At 35.9% G+C, this 15,920-nt stretch overlaps 1 protein-coding gene across 1 annotated transcript; it reads left to right on the top strand.

The window, feature by feature from the left end:
• Positions 1-12,134: 12,134 nt before the first annotated feature.
• LOC140865775 (uncharacterized) lies at positions 12,135-15,491 on the top strand. The gene is made up of 9 exons (XM_073270541.1): positions 12,135-12,276; positions 12,370-12,442; positions 12,520-12,598; positions 13,131-13,215; positions 13,554-13,662; positions 14,000-14,088; positions 14,177-14,241; positions 14,327-14,405; positions 14,987-15,491. The coding sequence occupies exons 1-9, from the start codon at positions 12,214-12,216 to the stop codon at positions 15,125-15,127; spliced, it is 783 nt and encodes a 260-aa protein (XP_073126642.1). The 5' UTR covers positions 12,135-12,213; the 3' UTR covers positions 15,128-15,491.
• Positions 15,492-15,920: the final 429 nt, after the last annotated feature.

Genomic DNA, 15,920 nt, shown 5'->3' with positions numbered 1-15,920 from the left:
GCGTAACATCAGTGATTATTCCGTCACAAAAGGCATAAAATCTTGACCAAAAAATTTGCTAGTTCGCTGTACTAATTAAAAAGTCAACAAATAAAAAATATAACTGTAAACGATGAAAATTTTTTATTTGGGAAACGAAGAAGTATGATGTGGGCTAAGGTTTTATTCAAGTTACGTACATTCTCAAATTAATTTTGCTTTCCATGTCATCCAACCTTCAATATTCTGTAGCCTCTTAAAGATTCTTTATTGTTTTACTCACACATCGCTTGTATATGAATTAAGATATAATAGAATGTAATATATAAATTATGTGCAATGTCATATTTGAGGCTTCGAGGACTGAGTCAAAATTAAAAAATTAAGACATAACTTCAAAATTAGTTCACTATTTTTCATTAAAATAGTATTTAAAAACATAACGAAATTATCTCTATTTAGAATTTAGATCATTTTCTCCAACATAAAGTCTCTTAATTCATATTTTCATATTAAACATGTCGATGATATTAAGATTATTTTATTCATCTAGTTTGTGGGCAATAGAAATTTGAATAAATTTTTTTTTCCATCATTGTCGTTCATAGTCATAGACTTGTTGTTTCGATTTTCGCGTTATACGTCCGTAAATACCTCATTTTTTTATCATTATTTTATTTTATTTCACCGCCAAAATATTTATTGATATCTCCCCTCTGTCTCTAATTTAATCACGACTTTCTTTGTTTTTGTGTTTTTTGCTACCCTAGAAAGTGTCTTGGTATAATTGATTATATATCGACGATATCTAATAACAAAAAGTTAATTCTTATTAGTATAACCAAAAATTATTTGGAATACACATTTGCAAATTATTTGCAAATTAGTGTGTGAAAATTAATAATATTGATTTCATTAACGAAACTAGCCAATTGACAATAAAAATAACAAATTATAAATGAATCATGTCTTAAAAATTATAGCAGACAATCTACATCTTTTTGAGTGACTGAGCGTCTTATCTACTATAATAAACAAATTATAATCTAACGTGTTTGCACATATAATATGTGTGCATGTATTGTTTGTATTTTAAAATATTACTTAGGTATAATCAAGAAGCAAACATAAACATAATAGAAGTTCTAAAAAAACTTAATTTATAAATTCTCAATATCAAATTTTAATAATTACAAGAAAAAATATAATGTTGGAGCAGTATTATCTTTTAATAGTTGAGTGAGTTTGAATAACTGTTTGTTTGAGTATACCAAATTTCTTTCATATTTTATCCTCTCTTCACATTTCTACCTTGAGTAATTCTTACACATCAACCATCACTCTCACAACTCTTGGATTACATGGATCATGATCACCCAATCCATCAACCTCCCCAAAATCCCACTAAGGCTCCCACTCACTCCATGTTCAAAAATAACTTTTATTTTACATACGCATAACGTGTGTATTTTTTAACTAGTATATATAATTAGCGAACTAGCATTGCGTGCTCATATATATATATATATATAATTTTATTTTCATTGTACATAATTTTTAAATAATATATAATTATTTAAGTTTAATGAAAGGTAAAACGTATATATAAAAATATTTATAAATATTTTAAATCTTAAATAGTTTGTATGGAAAAGATATTGAAAAGATGTATGGAAAGTGTATAAAAACGTATAAAAAAAAGCATCTAAGAGTATATAAAAAAGAGTGTAAAAAATGTATGAAAGCGTTGTAGAAAAAGTATCGTGGTAAGGGTTTGATATCCCTTATTTATTGAAAAAGAGTATCAGTCCATATATAATTTGTAGTGCATCAGGAAACTTGATTCATGCATATTATTGCAATATTCTAATATATCTCTAATATATATAAAGATATGATAAGATTTTTATCATATAATACTATCTCCAGGAGAAAAGTGACGACGAGTGAAATTAGGAAGAACTTTGAAGTTGTTGAATTTATATTTTAGAGCATGTAAGATAATATTCTGGTTGTTTTCGATTCCTTTGACCATTCGTGATGGAATAAGCTTACTAATATGTGACAAGTTAATGGGCTTAGAGTGCCGAGTGAATCGGGCTTTTATGATTTTTGCCAAGTTCATGGACTTGTCTTCATTGCCAAGTTAATGAGCTTATAGTACCGAGCTGGACGGGCTTATGATTTTTGCCAAGTTAATGGACTTGTCTTCGTTGCAAAATTAATGGTCTTATAATGCTGAGCTGGTCGGGCTTATGATTTTTGTCAAGTTAATGAACTTGTCTTTTTTGTCAAGTTAATGGGCTTATAGTGCCGAGCTGGTCGGGCTAATGATTTTTGCCAAGTTAATGGACTTGTCTTCTTTGCCATGTTTGTGGAATTATAGTGCCGAGCGGGTCAGGATTTTTGGGAATGCCAAGTTAATGGGCTTACATCGAGAATGCCAAGTTAATGGGCTTACATAGTGCCGAGCGGGTCGGGCTTTTTGGGAAAGCCAAGTTAAAGGGCTTACTTTGAGATTCGAGAATGCCAAGTTAATGAGCTTACATTGTGCCGAGCGGGTCGGGCTTTTTGGGAAAGCCAAGTTAATGGGCTTACATCGAGATTCGAGAATGCCAAGTTAATGAGCTTACATAGTGCCGAGCGGGTCAGGTTTTTGAAAATGCCGAGTTAATGAGCTTGCATCGAAACTGATGTATCATCCATATAACAATTTTGACAAATTTGATCACCATAAAACAAACATATAATTTTGATAGTAGGAGATGTCTTAGAATATTATTTAAAAAATGATAATAAATTTCAAAAATAAAACTTTGATAATTTAATTCCAACATAAAGATAATTGAAATATTTATCTATCGTTCATGCGTTGTCGATAACATGAATTTGGATGTATAGCAAGATAACATATCCTATTATTTGCTCAAAGAACCGACTAGATGTAGTAAGCGAAAAATGATCTCCACCGTCCCTAATGAGCGTAAAAATATTATAAGATCGTGGTATAAATTTTTTTAAAAATCTAGCGTTTAGATTTTTCGTAATCGCTTTTTCAACAATCCTCCACCGTTCAAAACTTGCGACATGTTCCAAACACACGGTGTAAATTTTGCATAATTCCAACGGTTAGATCTTTCACAAAAGCCTATTAAAGTAGACTGCACAGAAATTGTGCGAGAAGAGCAGCCTCATATCGACGGTCAAAATCCGATCCTACAAGCCACAAATCTAGATCTCCATCGTTCAGATCCTAGATAACATAATTATCAATAGGTATACCAAATTTGAACCCGATCCGACGGTTCAATTTTTCAGAACTGCTTTCGCACGATGGCTGATGTGCAAGACATGCAAAAATCCAAAAATATTTCTCTTTTTTCCGTTCTTGAGTCAACCGTGAAGAGTAATCGTGGGTTTAGTTTGATAAAATAAAACGAGCAAAATTTTTATTTTCATAAGAAACTAAAATATGAATTTCCAAGGGCCTGGGAAACCACAGCCCTTTAAAGCAAGAGTTAAGAAAGGGCAGCAACTAAGGGTTTTGTCTATGTTATCCCACTCGGGCACTGCCCGAATGGGGATCCAACGACATATGTTTTTTGGGATTTGATATGATCTTATTTTAAATGAGATCATATTAAATCCCAAAAAACATGAACTCTTGGATGCAGCACAGTGCCCATGTGCTAGCATCGACAAAGCCGCAACTGGAATCAAGATCCCCTGCCGCCCCTCGAACAATTAACGCATTCAAACTTTTTGTGCCCCAAATCCTCACTCCACATATCACATGCATCCAAATTAGTTCCAATTTCATTTCATTTCATTTTTTGAAAAAACCAAGTTCATCACAAAAATTATTAATAGATGGATTAGAACTCGAATTATCTATGGTTTTAATCTATTAGGTGGAGAACTATACAATCATCAGCAAAATCATTAATTTAACACGTACACAACTTCAATATGCATCAATAATATTTTGTTGTAAAATTTTGATTGTGCTTAATGAATTGAAATTAAGCAATGCAAAGTTCGAAAAAGGATTGAGAAGTTCGGAAAAAAAAAAAGAAATTTTTTTTTTATTGAAGTGCAGGGGCGCTGAAAATTGCGCCCCTGCACTGGTCATGCTGCCTGGGCGTGTGCCCAGGCAAGCAGGGGGGCGCAGGGGCGCAATATATTGCGCCCCTGCACTAGTGGTTCTGCCTTGGAATTTTCCAAGGCACCTAGAGTGCTGCAAGGGCGCAATATGTTGCGCCCCTGCACCGGTGCTTCTGGCCACACGAAAAGTTGCATCCTTCTTTCGAATTTTCTGATATTTTTTTACTTCTTTTGGTGAATTTAGTCAGTTATTTTTACCAAAAGACATACCACATGAGTGAAAAGTTTTGTCTTTATATATAAACAATATAAATATGAGAATCAAACATCATTTTTTGACATATATAATCAGATTCTCAGATTTTCATTTCACATATTTTGTTTCTAGCTTATTCTTTTTACAAAAGAGAGTTCATATCATTTTTGGTTGTAAAAACTTGTGATATATAGTGTTATATTCACAAGTAGAAGTTGTTATATCTTGGGAGAAGATTGCCAAACACCGTAAGCACCAAGAGCGGGGCAAAATCTTCTTAAGAAAATCATGTTCAACACGAGCCTCAACTGTTGAATTCTTTTCTTGTTTTCTTCTGCCATATTCAAGTTTTTCCAACAAATATACCAACAAGCTTAAGAAAATTTTTCTGAACAAATTCGAAGATGACATCATCATAAAAAACGACGAACACTCCTGCGACACATGGAGAAAAACCTGAAAAATTTAATGGTGCGGACTTCAAAAGATGGCAACATAAAATGTTGTTCTATCTCAAAACTTTGAGTCTGGCCAGATTTCTGAAAGAAGATCCTCCTTCCATTCCTGAAGATGAAGTCGATCCTCGCAGAAGGGCCGCAGCAGACGCATGGAACCAAAGCGACTTTCTTTGCAAGAACTACATTCTGAATGGACTAGACAATGCATTATACAATGTGTATTGTCAAGTGAAAACTGCAAAGAAATTGTGGGAGATGCTTGAAAAAAAATACAAAGCGGAGGATGTTGGCCTTAAAAAATTCATTGTAGGATGTTTCCTAGATTTCAAGATGGTAGACTCCAAATCTGTAGTGAGTCAAGTGCAAGAACTACAAGTATTACTGCACGAGATTCATGCGGAGGGGATGAGTCTAAGCGAGTCATTTCTGCATTGATCGAGAAACTCCATCCTTTGTGGAAGGACTTCAAAAATTACTTGAAGCACAAGAGAAAGGAAATGAAACTCGAAGATCTGATCACAAGACTGAGGATTGAGAAAGATAATCGTGCTACTGAGAACAAGACAAGTAAGATGGCTGCTAAAGTTAATATTGTGGAATCGAGCAACAAAGTGAAGAAGAGGAAATTTGTGAATGAACAACAACCATCGAACTATCAAAAGAAGTTTAAAGGAAATTGTTACAACTGCGAAAAACCAAACCATATGGTAAAGGATTGTAGATGCCCAAAGAAAGGGAAAGAACACGCAAACATGGTTCAAGAAAGGTCAATACCTTTTAATTTTTCTGAACTTGATTTAACTGCAGTTGTATTTGAGACGAATATGGTGGACAACCCAAACGACTGGTGGGTTGATACGGGTGCTACCCGCCACATATGCTCCGATAACGAGATGTTTTTCACACACGCTCCAAGTTCTGGGAGAAAGTTGTTTATGGAAAACTCTGTCACATCGGACATTGTGGGGGTTGGAAAAGTCGTCTTGAAGATGACGTCTGGAATGGAAGTGACCCTTGCGGAAGTGCTACATGTTCCTGAAATAAGAAAGAATCTGGTGTCGGGGTCATCACTAGTGAAACATGGATTTAGGCTGGTTTTTGAATCAAATAAGTTTGTACTGACCAAGAATGGTCATTTTGTTGGAAAGGGGTATCTCGATGAGAGCCTCTTCAAGTTAAATGTAATCGCGGTTCACCGTAAGATTGATGGCAATAAAGTTGATAATTCTATTTACTTTGTTGAGTGTTTTGATTTATGGCATGTTCGTTTAGGACACGTAAATTTTAATACTCTGCGACGTTTAATGAATTTGGAATTATTTCCAAAGTACAAAATTGATCCAACACATAAATGCGAAGTTTGTGTTGAAGCAAAAATGACCAAGCCGCCATTTCATTCTATTGAAAGATGTACCACTCCTCTTGAATTGATTCATTCCGACATTGGGGATTTAAAATTTGTGCAAACAAGAGGAGAAAAGAAATACTACATAACATTCATAGACGATTGCACAAGGTACTGTTATGTATATCTTTTGAGAGGTAAAGATGAAGCACTTGATGCGTTCAAAACTTATAAAACCGAAGTTGAAAATCAACTTTGTAAGCAAATAAAAAGTATTCGCAGTGATAGAGGAGGAGAATATGGAGCTCCATTTGATGAGTTTTGCTCATCCTTGGTATTATACATCAAACTACTGCTCCATATTCACCTCAATCTAATGGGATTGCTGAAAGAAAAAATCGAAATCTAAAAGAAATAATGAACACGATGCTGATAAGTTCGGGCTTACCTCAAAACTTGTGGGGGGAAGCAATATTGTCGGCCAATCACATACTGAACAAGATTCCCCACAAGAAAAATGATAAATCACCATATGAATTGTGGAAAGGCCACAAACCTTCCTACAAATACATCAAAGTGTGGGGATGCTTGGCAAAGGTTGAAATACCAAAGCCAAATCAAGTGAGAATAGGACCAAAGACGGTCGACTGCATATTCATTGGATATGCACTTAATAGTAGTGCCTATAGATTTATAGTGCAAAAATCTGAAATTTCTGGAATGACCAATGGGATGACTATTGAATCCAGAAATGCAGTATTCTTTGAAAGCATATGTCCCTGCAAAAAGAGAGAATATGACACAAATAGTCAAAGAACAAAAGAAATGCCAAGTAAAGGTTCTTCTCAAGGAGATGAACCAAATACTAATAGAGGTCTAATGATTTGGCAAGTAAAAACATTATTCAAGAAGAATTGCCTAGTCAACAGACAGACAATTCTGAAAATAATGATCCTAGTTTTAGTAAAAGAACTAGAGAAATGGTGAATGAAGGTTCTGCCCATAAAGATGAACCTCGAAGGAGTAAAAGAGCTAGAACCGTGAAGTCTTTTGGACCAGATTTTCTTACTTACATTCTGGAAAATAAACCAAAGACTTTAAAAGATGTGTTGTCTAGCCCTGAGGCTCCATATTGGAAAGAAGCCATCAATACCGAAATGAAGTCTATTTTGCATAATCACACTTGAGATTTGGTGGATCTTTCACCAGGAACCAAGACGTTGGGATGTAAATGGGTCCTAAAAATAAAGTACAAAGTCGATGGAACAGTCGAAAAATACAAGGCTAGATTGGTGGCTAAAGGATATAAAAAAAAAAGAAAGCCTTGATTTTTTCGATGCCTATTCACCAATCTCAAGAATAACCTCCATTCGTGTACTCATTGCAATCGCGTCATTGCATAACCTTGAGATACACCAGATGGATGTCAAGACAACATTCTTGAATGGTGAGCTGGAAGAAGAGATCTATATGGATCAACCCGAAGGATTTGTTGTTCGGGGTCAAGAAAAAAAGGTGTGTCGACTCGTTAAATCCTTATATGGGCTGAAGCAAGCGCCTAAACAATGACATCAAAAATTTGATACTACAATGCTTTCAAATGGATTTAAAATAAACGAGTGTGACAAGTGTGTCTACATTAAAGGCACAAGAGACTCTTATGTCATAGTATGTCTTTATGTTGATGACAAGCTTATAATGGGAAGTAATCATGAAGTGATAAAAGCAACAAAGAAAATGTTAACGAAACATTTTGATATGAAGGATTTGGGCATTGCCAATGTAATACTAGGGATTAAAATCTCTAGGACTTCTGAGGCGATAGTCCTGTCTCAATCTCATTATGTTGAGACCGTCTTGAAAAAATTTAATGCTTATGATTGTTCTCCTATAAAAACGCCTCTTGATATGAGCGTCCACTTGAATAAGAATCGTGGAGAACCGATTTCTCAATTGGAATACTTCAGAATTATTTGAAGCCTCATGTATATCACGAATTGTACTCGACCTGATATTGCTTGTGCAGTAAACAAGTTGAGTCGATTCACAAGTAATCCAAATGATGTTCATTGGAAAGCTTTGACAAGGGTGCTTAGATACTAAGACACACTCTGGAGTATGGATTGCTTTACACAAGATATCATGCGGTGCTTGAAGGATACAATGATGCAAATTAGATTTCTGACACCAAAGACTCTAAATCCACAAGTGGCTATGTTTTTAGTATTGGTGGTGGCGCAGTCTCTTGGAGGTCATCCAAACAAACTTGCATCGCTAGATCAACAATGGAATCTGAATTCATAGCACTTGATAAAACCGCAGAAGAAGCAGAATGGCTTAGGAATTTTCTGGAGGATATTCCTTGTTGGTCAAAGCCAGTGCCTGCAATTATGATACATTGTGACAGTCAATCGGCAATTTTAAGAGCACATAATGCTATGTATAATGGTAAGTCTCGACATATTTGTCGAAAACACAATATCGTACGACAATTGATCTCAAATGGAGTTATCACAATTGATTACGTCAAATCAAAAGATAACTTAGCGGATCCGCTTACAAAAGCATTGAATATAGATCAAATGTACAACTTGTCAAGAGGAATGAGCTTAAAGTCTACAAAATAAAGCTCTCATAGTGGTAACCCAATCTTATTGATTGGAGATCCCAAAATCTTGGTTCAATGTGACAACTAAATTATGAGAACTTGAGTTAACACTCTCGAATTTTTTCCAACTCATTCCTAGGACTAAGAGTGTTGTAGCCTACGCATGTAGTGAGGTTAAGTTTGAACTTTTAATGGTTACTTGCCTGGAAAAAGGCGGAGTAATGTAGGATACTTTTCAAAGGAGACCACCTATGTAAGTGTGAAGACGGGCCGCCTCAATGAAACATTTATGAAGCCAAGATGTGTTCCATGGCCAAAACGGACACAACCGAAAAACCAATAGAAATGAAGAAAATTCATTGTGTAGGTACTATTGTCTGGGTTTACATAAACCGCCAAGAAGTTCAAGACATCATGTTCACTTCGTGGCCTAGTAAATCCGATAGTATTCTACTACGAAAGGTTCGAAGCCACAAGCTACCTCTCCTGACGCATTGAATTTTCGTGTAGACTCTCTTTGACATCATGTGCATTCATGCATTAATTTCATTCATGTGGGGGCATTGTTGGAAAATTTTGATTGTGCTTAATGAATTGAAATTAAGCAATGCAAAGTTTGGAAAAGAAAAAAGGATTGAGAAGCTCGGAAAAAAAAAAAGAAAAAAAAATTTATTGAAGTGCGGGGGCGCTGAAAATTGCGCCCCTACACTGGTCATGCTGCCTGGGCAGGTGGCGCATTGCGCCCCTGCACTAGTGCTTCTGCCTTGAAATTTTCTAAGGCACCTAAAGTGGTGCAAGGGCGCAATATGTTGCGCCCCTGCACCGGTGCTTCTGGCCACACGAAAAGTTGCATCCTTCTTTCAAATTTTCTGATATTTTTTGACTTTTTTTGGTAAATTTAGTCAGTTATTTTTACCACAAGACATATCACATGAATGAAAAGTTTTGTTTTTACATATAAACAATATAAATATGAGAATCAAACATCATTTTTTGACATACATAATCAGATTCTCAGATTTTCAAATACATTTTTCACATATTTTGTTTCTTATTCTTTTTATAAAAGAGAGTTCATATCATTTCTGGTTGTAAGAACTTGTGATATATAGTGCTATATTCACAAGTAGAAGTTGTTTGTATCTTAGGAAAAGATTGCCAAACACGTTAAGCACAAAAAACGGGGCAAAATCTTCTTAAGAAAATCGTGTTCAACACGAGCCTCAACTGTTAAATTCTTTTCCTGTTTTCTTCTGCCATATTCAAGTTTTTCCAACAAATATACCAGCATATTTCAACAAATATATATATATATATATATATAGGTTACATGAGTAGCAAATATATTTATTTATAATTTGAATAAGGGAACTAAAATTTACAATTATAAGCAAATCATGCATGATGCACAACTAGCTATATATATATATATAGCTCGCCTCTTAATTAGCTTCTTCTTCTTTCCTTCAAACTTGAGAAATAAACAACACGACCAAGCACGAGAATGCAGCATAGCGCCACGTGGCAGCGCCACAGGGCTTCATAGAAGGCCCTGGCAACCCCGAGTAATTGCCGTAAGGGTAGTAGTAGTAAGGTGCCGGCGGTTGGTTGTAGTACGGCATCGGCGGTGGATACATATACTGGCCGCCTCCGCCTCCGCCTCCGCCTCCGCCGCCACAGCACTGGACGGGAGCGGCTGGAGGGCAGTTGGATTCTGTGAGGGGCGGCGGCGGCGGAGTTGCGGATGGTTGCGCGAAACCGGATGGCGGCGGCGGGGGCGGCTCGGAGCGGCACGGGTACTGACAGATGGTACAGTTGTTGCAAGAATTGGAGGTTGGAGATGGTGTTACGCCGCCGTCTCCGCCGTAGTTAGCAGCATCTTCTGGTTTCGCGGAAAACAGAGTAATCGAGAAGAGAATGGAGAAGAAGAGGGCTGTCGAAGGATGCATTTTTTGTGTGTTAATTTAATGTTTTAACCAAAAAGATCAGAGAATATTACAGAAAGGGTTTTTGTCGAGAATCAGAATGCTAGAATATTGATCATTGTTATTTCTTGAATTGGTTTTTATACATATAGATATAAAAGATTTATTTCTGCTGAATACATATATTTTTTTTTTTTGCTTTCCGGGGCTCGGAAAATCATGCACGTATCCACCGAGGTGGCATCAAAATCAATAGATATGGTTCAAGTATTTTGCATGACATGAAATTAGATCAGCAAGTTGGGAATTTTGTGACCTACTTCATTCCCCATTCATTTATTTATTGTTTTCTGATTTTTTTTTTCATACGGATTAAGAAAGTCTTCGAAAAACTAAATTTTTTTTTTTTCATACGGATTAATGCAAATGTAACTATGTAAGTCCTGAGACGAGGTGCGATCGGCTTATAGCTCAACAACTAAAAATGAGGCTCTAAGCAACTGATGTCAAGTTTGATTTTCGTTAGCTGCGAATAATTTTCCTAATTTACGTTAGTAGATCATAGTTCCGGTAGTTTTCTTAAGATGACACTCAAGTCTCATCTTACTTTATAACTTCAAGATTGTGCTTAATTATACTCTTAAAAAAAGTTAATTTTTTGTTTGGATCACGTTCATGGGGAAAATAATTAAAAGATCGAGTTACTGCAATACTTTTATAAAAATAATTAAACAGTATAGTAAATGGTAGTCATAAAAGTAGGGGTAAAAAAAGGATTATGTCATCATTAAATTTTGAATATCCATTTTAAATGTGAAATGATAACTATTGATTAAAATATTTTAATAAAAAAATGCCAATTTAAAATTTTGGTTCCAAACTAAACAAATGATTTAATCTGTATTTAGTATATCTTTTAATATTTAATGTTATTAGAGAAAATTGCTATATAATAATATAAAAATGAAAAATTTTATTTCGTCATTAATGAATTTTGTGAAAAATATTGGTTGGGTTTGAGTAGAGATGTCAAAACGGGCCAGCAGAACGGGTCGGCCCACAACCCGTCATAACCCACCATTAGGCAGGGGCGGGGCGGGGCGGCCCACCTTTTAAGCAATTTGAAAAAATACCAACCCAACCCACCTATTTTAGGTGGAGGGGCAGGCTAACCCGGTGAGTTCACGTGTAAATTGGTGTGTTTTTGCGGGCCAATCCGCAACCCACCACAACCCACTATTAGGCGGGACGGTACGGTTCAGCCCACCTTTTAGACGGGTTGTAAAATTACCAACTAAATCCATCAATTTTGTATGGCAAAACGGGCTAACCCGACAAATGTAGACCCATTTTGACATATCTAGATTTGAGTGGAGGCCTCTTTCCTTGGTCTGGTTCCATATAAGTACTCTATCAAATTCTAACAAAAGCGCGTTCTTGGAGGTATGTAAAGCGCGATTCTAGTTCAGCCATACTTTTTTTCTATTCTTCCTTTCCCCCTTACAGCGGGGAGACCAAATTACGTGGATGAATCGAAAATGGTCTGCGAAAGTAAAAGCCCTAACAAAAATCTCAACCCTAATTGGGCTCAGTTACTTGAGGTATTGACTTCAATGTTTTCTTCATCCGTATACTGACGTATTTGTGCATTCTTGCTTCGGTTTACGTTTTTTCCCGTGTCTGTTGATTTGCAGAAGTTGAAAAACACTGGCGCCAATACTCAGATAACCAGAAATACGAAAAATGTACCTGTGGGAAGCACATTAGGTAGGTATTTGTGGACATACTGTGAATCAGTTATGGCCTTTGGTAACTACTCGTTCTCTGACTTCTGGGGTTTTTAGGTAAAAGGAAGGAGAGATCGAATGAGGATTCTGACGCTTCAAAGCCCGATCCTTTGATTCCCACGTCATCTGATTGCAGGTTAGTGCCTTCCTTTATTAAAATCTTTGTTTTAAAAAAGACAGGAAAAAAAGGGTGAATTTTTTCCAGAAACCATTTTGAAACAAGAAGGGGCTCCCTTTATGACGCCATTTGGGTTGTTTTGAGTTTTGACATACCGAACATTTTTACATTCACCGATGCACGTGTACAGCGTTGCACCAACCCATGGCATTGCCATGGGAAACAAGTTAGTTCATATCTGTGTCAAACTTGATTGAAAATTTGTTGTTGTGAACACGTCACATAACCGTCAATGATTTGATGAGCTCGATAAGATAGCCCACTCCAAAGGACTAGCTTCTAGGTGGGAAAACCATGCAACATGTTTTGTATTTATGATCAGGCATTGCAAATTAACCGGAGGGCAGGACTTACTAATTCTTCTGCGTGCTCAGAAAAAGAGTCCTGGCTTCTTTAGGAACTTTATTTTTTGTTGCTTCATCTGATATTTATTGTTTCATTCATCTGTATGTTTGCTTGTTTTGCCGACTGCTCACCATCTATATTACAGTCTCACAGATATGTTGGCTATGGATTGTGAAATGGTTGGGGTCAGCTTGATGGGGAACAAGAGTGCTCTAGGACGGGTCACAGTGGTATTTTGAGTTTCACTTTCTATGCCTATTGCTTGTTTAGAACATGACATGTAAGCATCTTGGAACATTGTTGGCAAGCGGCATGAACTAAAGATTGCTACAGAACCTGCATATTTTTCTTTTTAGCAATTAGCAATTGTTTTAGATCTTTGAAGGTGTTGGTCATTTATACGAACAACTAATCTGAGTTACCGACAAAACCAAGCAACAAAAACAGGAAAAACTATTGTGACTTATCATTGTTTATGGTTTAGCACCCCTTTCTAAGTTGCTGGGTTGTCTGTTGTAGTTCTTACATTTACTTATCTACTTTTTTAATCTACATCAGTGTGTTGCAGGTAAACAAATGGGGAAATGTTGTATATGATGAGTATGTTCGCCCAGTGGATTATGTAGTTGACTTCCGCACGCAAATTAGTGGAATTCGACCACATGACTTGAGGAAAGGTTGGGGCTGTAAATCCTGCTGTTTTTTCATGCACCCTTCTCAGCATGTGTCTTTATTCTTTTGATCTTCATCATTTAGCTATTTCACATTTCCTTGTGAGTTTTCGTGATAAATATGTCAGTGGTTAATGGGAATTAGGACGCCATGCTGAAGATATGAGAATTTCATCTTTTATTCTCCCTTACGGTGCTCAACACATTATGGTTTTGTTGAGCTTATTGATTTTAAGCTTGTCTTGTCTTTTTTGGTCCTCTCTCTGTTTTTCTTTTACTCTCTTGTTCTGCTACCTTCTTTTTTCCCTTCAATGTTTTTTATTTTTTCATCTTTATGTTTCAGCAAAGAATTTCATCATTGTTCAGAAGAAGGTTGCAGAGTTGATCAAGGGAAGGATTCTTGTTGGGCATGCATTGCGCAATGATCTCAAAGTTGGTGTTTATTATTATGAAAGTTGCAGAATGCATTTTTGCGTTCTTCAAATCACTGTTTTAAGTGCGAATTGAATTTTGTATGTAGGCGTTGCTGTTAAGTCATCCAAAGAAGGATATACGAGATACATCGGAATATGAGCCCTTTCTAAAGTACATCTTTACTGACTTGTTAACTTAACTACCACTGATTTTCTTTTCTAGTGTCGTCCATATTAAATTTTGCTCGATGAATCAGGGAAGGGCGGAGTCGCTCCCTGAAGAATCTGGCGATGCAGTTTCTCGGTGCTGAGATTCAAAATGGCGAGCACTGCCCAGTGAGTTTTTTTATCCCCTCTTAGTATTTTCTGCGGCAATGTTATGTCATACAAGAAAACAATTTATTGAATTGTTTGTACTCACCGTTCAGCTAAATTGACTTGAATGCAAGTATAGTATGTATATCAATCAACTGGTATTACTCTGAGCCTGATAGTGTGGTCCGCCTTTTCTTGGCGGCCAAGCCGTGGAAAGTTGTTGCTGACTCAGTTTATAGAAACGAAGATACTAGCCCAAGTGCAGCTTACTGGTCTTGAATTTGAAAAATCATTGAAACAAGTCAGAGAAATTTCATTTGACCACCTTGTTAGATATGCTTCAAAATAAATACTCCATCCATTCGGTCCTTTCCCTAACATATAGTGAAGTGTATATTTAGTAGTTTTTATTCTATCATTTGTTAATACAGTTAAATACATTTGCTGCCTCCAACTTTTTAAACACCATTCTACCATTGTTTCCCCAATAATATTCTTGATATTGTGTGAAAAACAAACAATCCTATATATCTTTGGACGGAGGTAGTATTAATCCTTGCATCTCGATCGTTTCAGCTTATATCCACTTATTCATTCCGCAGGTAGAAGATGCGAGGGCTGCTATGCTACTTTATCAAAATCACCGCAAACAATGGGAAAGGAGCATCAAGGATTTCTCACGGCTTAAGGAAAAACAGAAAAAACGGAGATATAAAAAGAAACCAAAAACTTTAGAAAGTTGAACTTGGCCCCCCAGCTTCTTCCGAAGCTTTATGTTGTAGCCGAGTATTGTGTTTCCAGATGCAATGCAAGCATATCAAAAGTTTTATTGCAAGTATGGAAAATGGTGATGCTTCAAACCCATGGGCTGCAGTGGTATGCTGCTGAAGTGCAAAAACAAGGCGCCTAAGCATAATGGATGGGTGTTCCGACTTCTTTAACCAATTTATATTGGTAATGTTTTTTTTTAATTAATTCATTATCGTGTTGTATGCTTTGAATTATTTATTCACACCAAGAATTGAGAATAGGCAACAAAACTTTGTATTGCTTTAGGTTTACCTTCCTTTGGGACTTTACCCAATTTAGAAAATTTTCATCTGCGTCCATCCTCATCTTTCTGGTCATTTTTAGATATTTTTTCTTTCAAGATTGGGCAGCTTGTCTTTACTAAAACCATCTATGCGTGAATATTGCATGTGCGCTTGTCTTTTCATCATGTTTTGATTTCAAAAAGACGTTTTGATTTCAAGATAACGAATGACTGAGCTTAAAGATTTCATGAGCCACTTTAGACACAGAAGAAGTAACTTAAAAAATCATTTAAATAAGTTCATCTTATAAGGGATTTTGTCACTCTTGGGATAAATGTTTTTTCGTTTTTAATTTAAACCAAATATAATTAGAAAGATAAATTTAGTAGCTAAAAATATTAGTTTCTAATTTTTTTTTTGTGTTTTTTTAAAATTAATTTTGTAATCAAACATTATAGTTTTTAAAAAAATGAAGAGTACTTTAATATATTGGTTCTTTACG

Source organism: Henckelia pumila, chromosome 4 (genome assembly GCF_033568475.1).
Source record: "Henckelia pumila isolate YLH828 chromosome 4, ASM3356847v2, whole genome shotgun sequence".
NCBI classification, from domain to species: domain Eukaryota; kingdom Viridiplantae; phylum Streptophyta; class Magnoliopsida; order Lamiales; family Gesneriaceae; genus Henckelia; species Henckelia pumila.
Note: the sequence above shows the minus strand (reverse complement) of the source record. Positions and strands in the feature narration are given on the sequence as shown.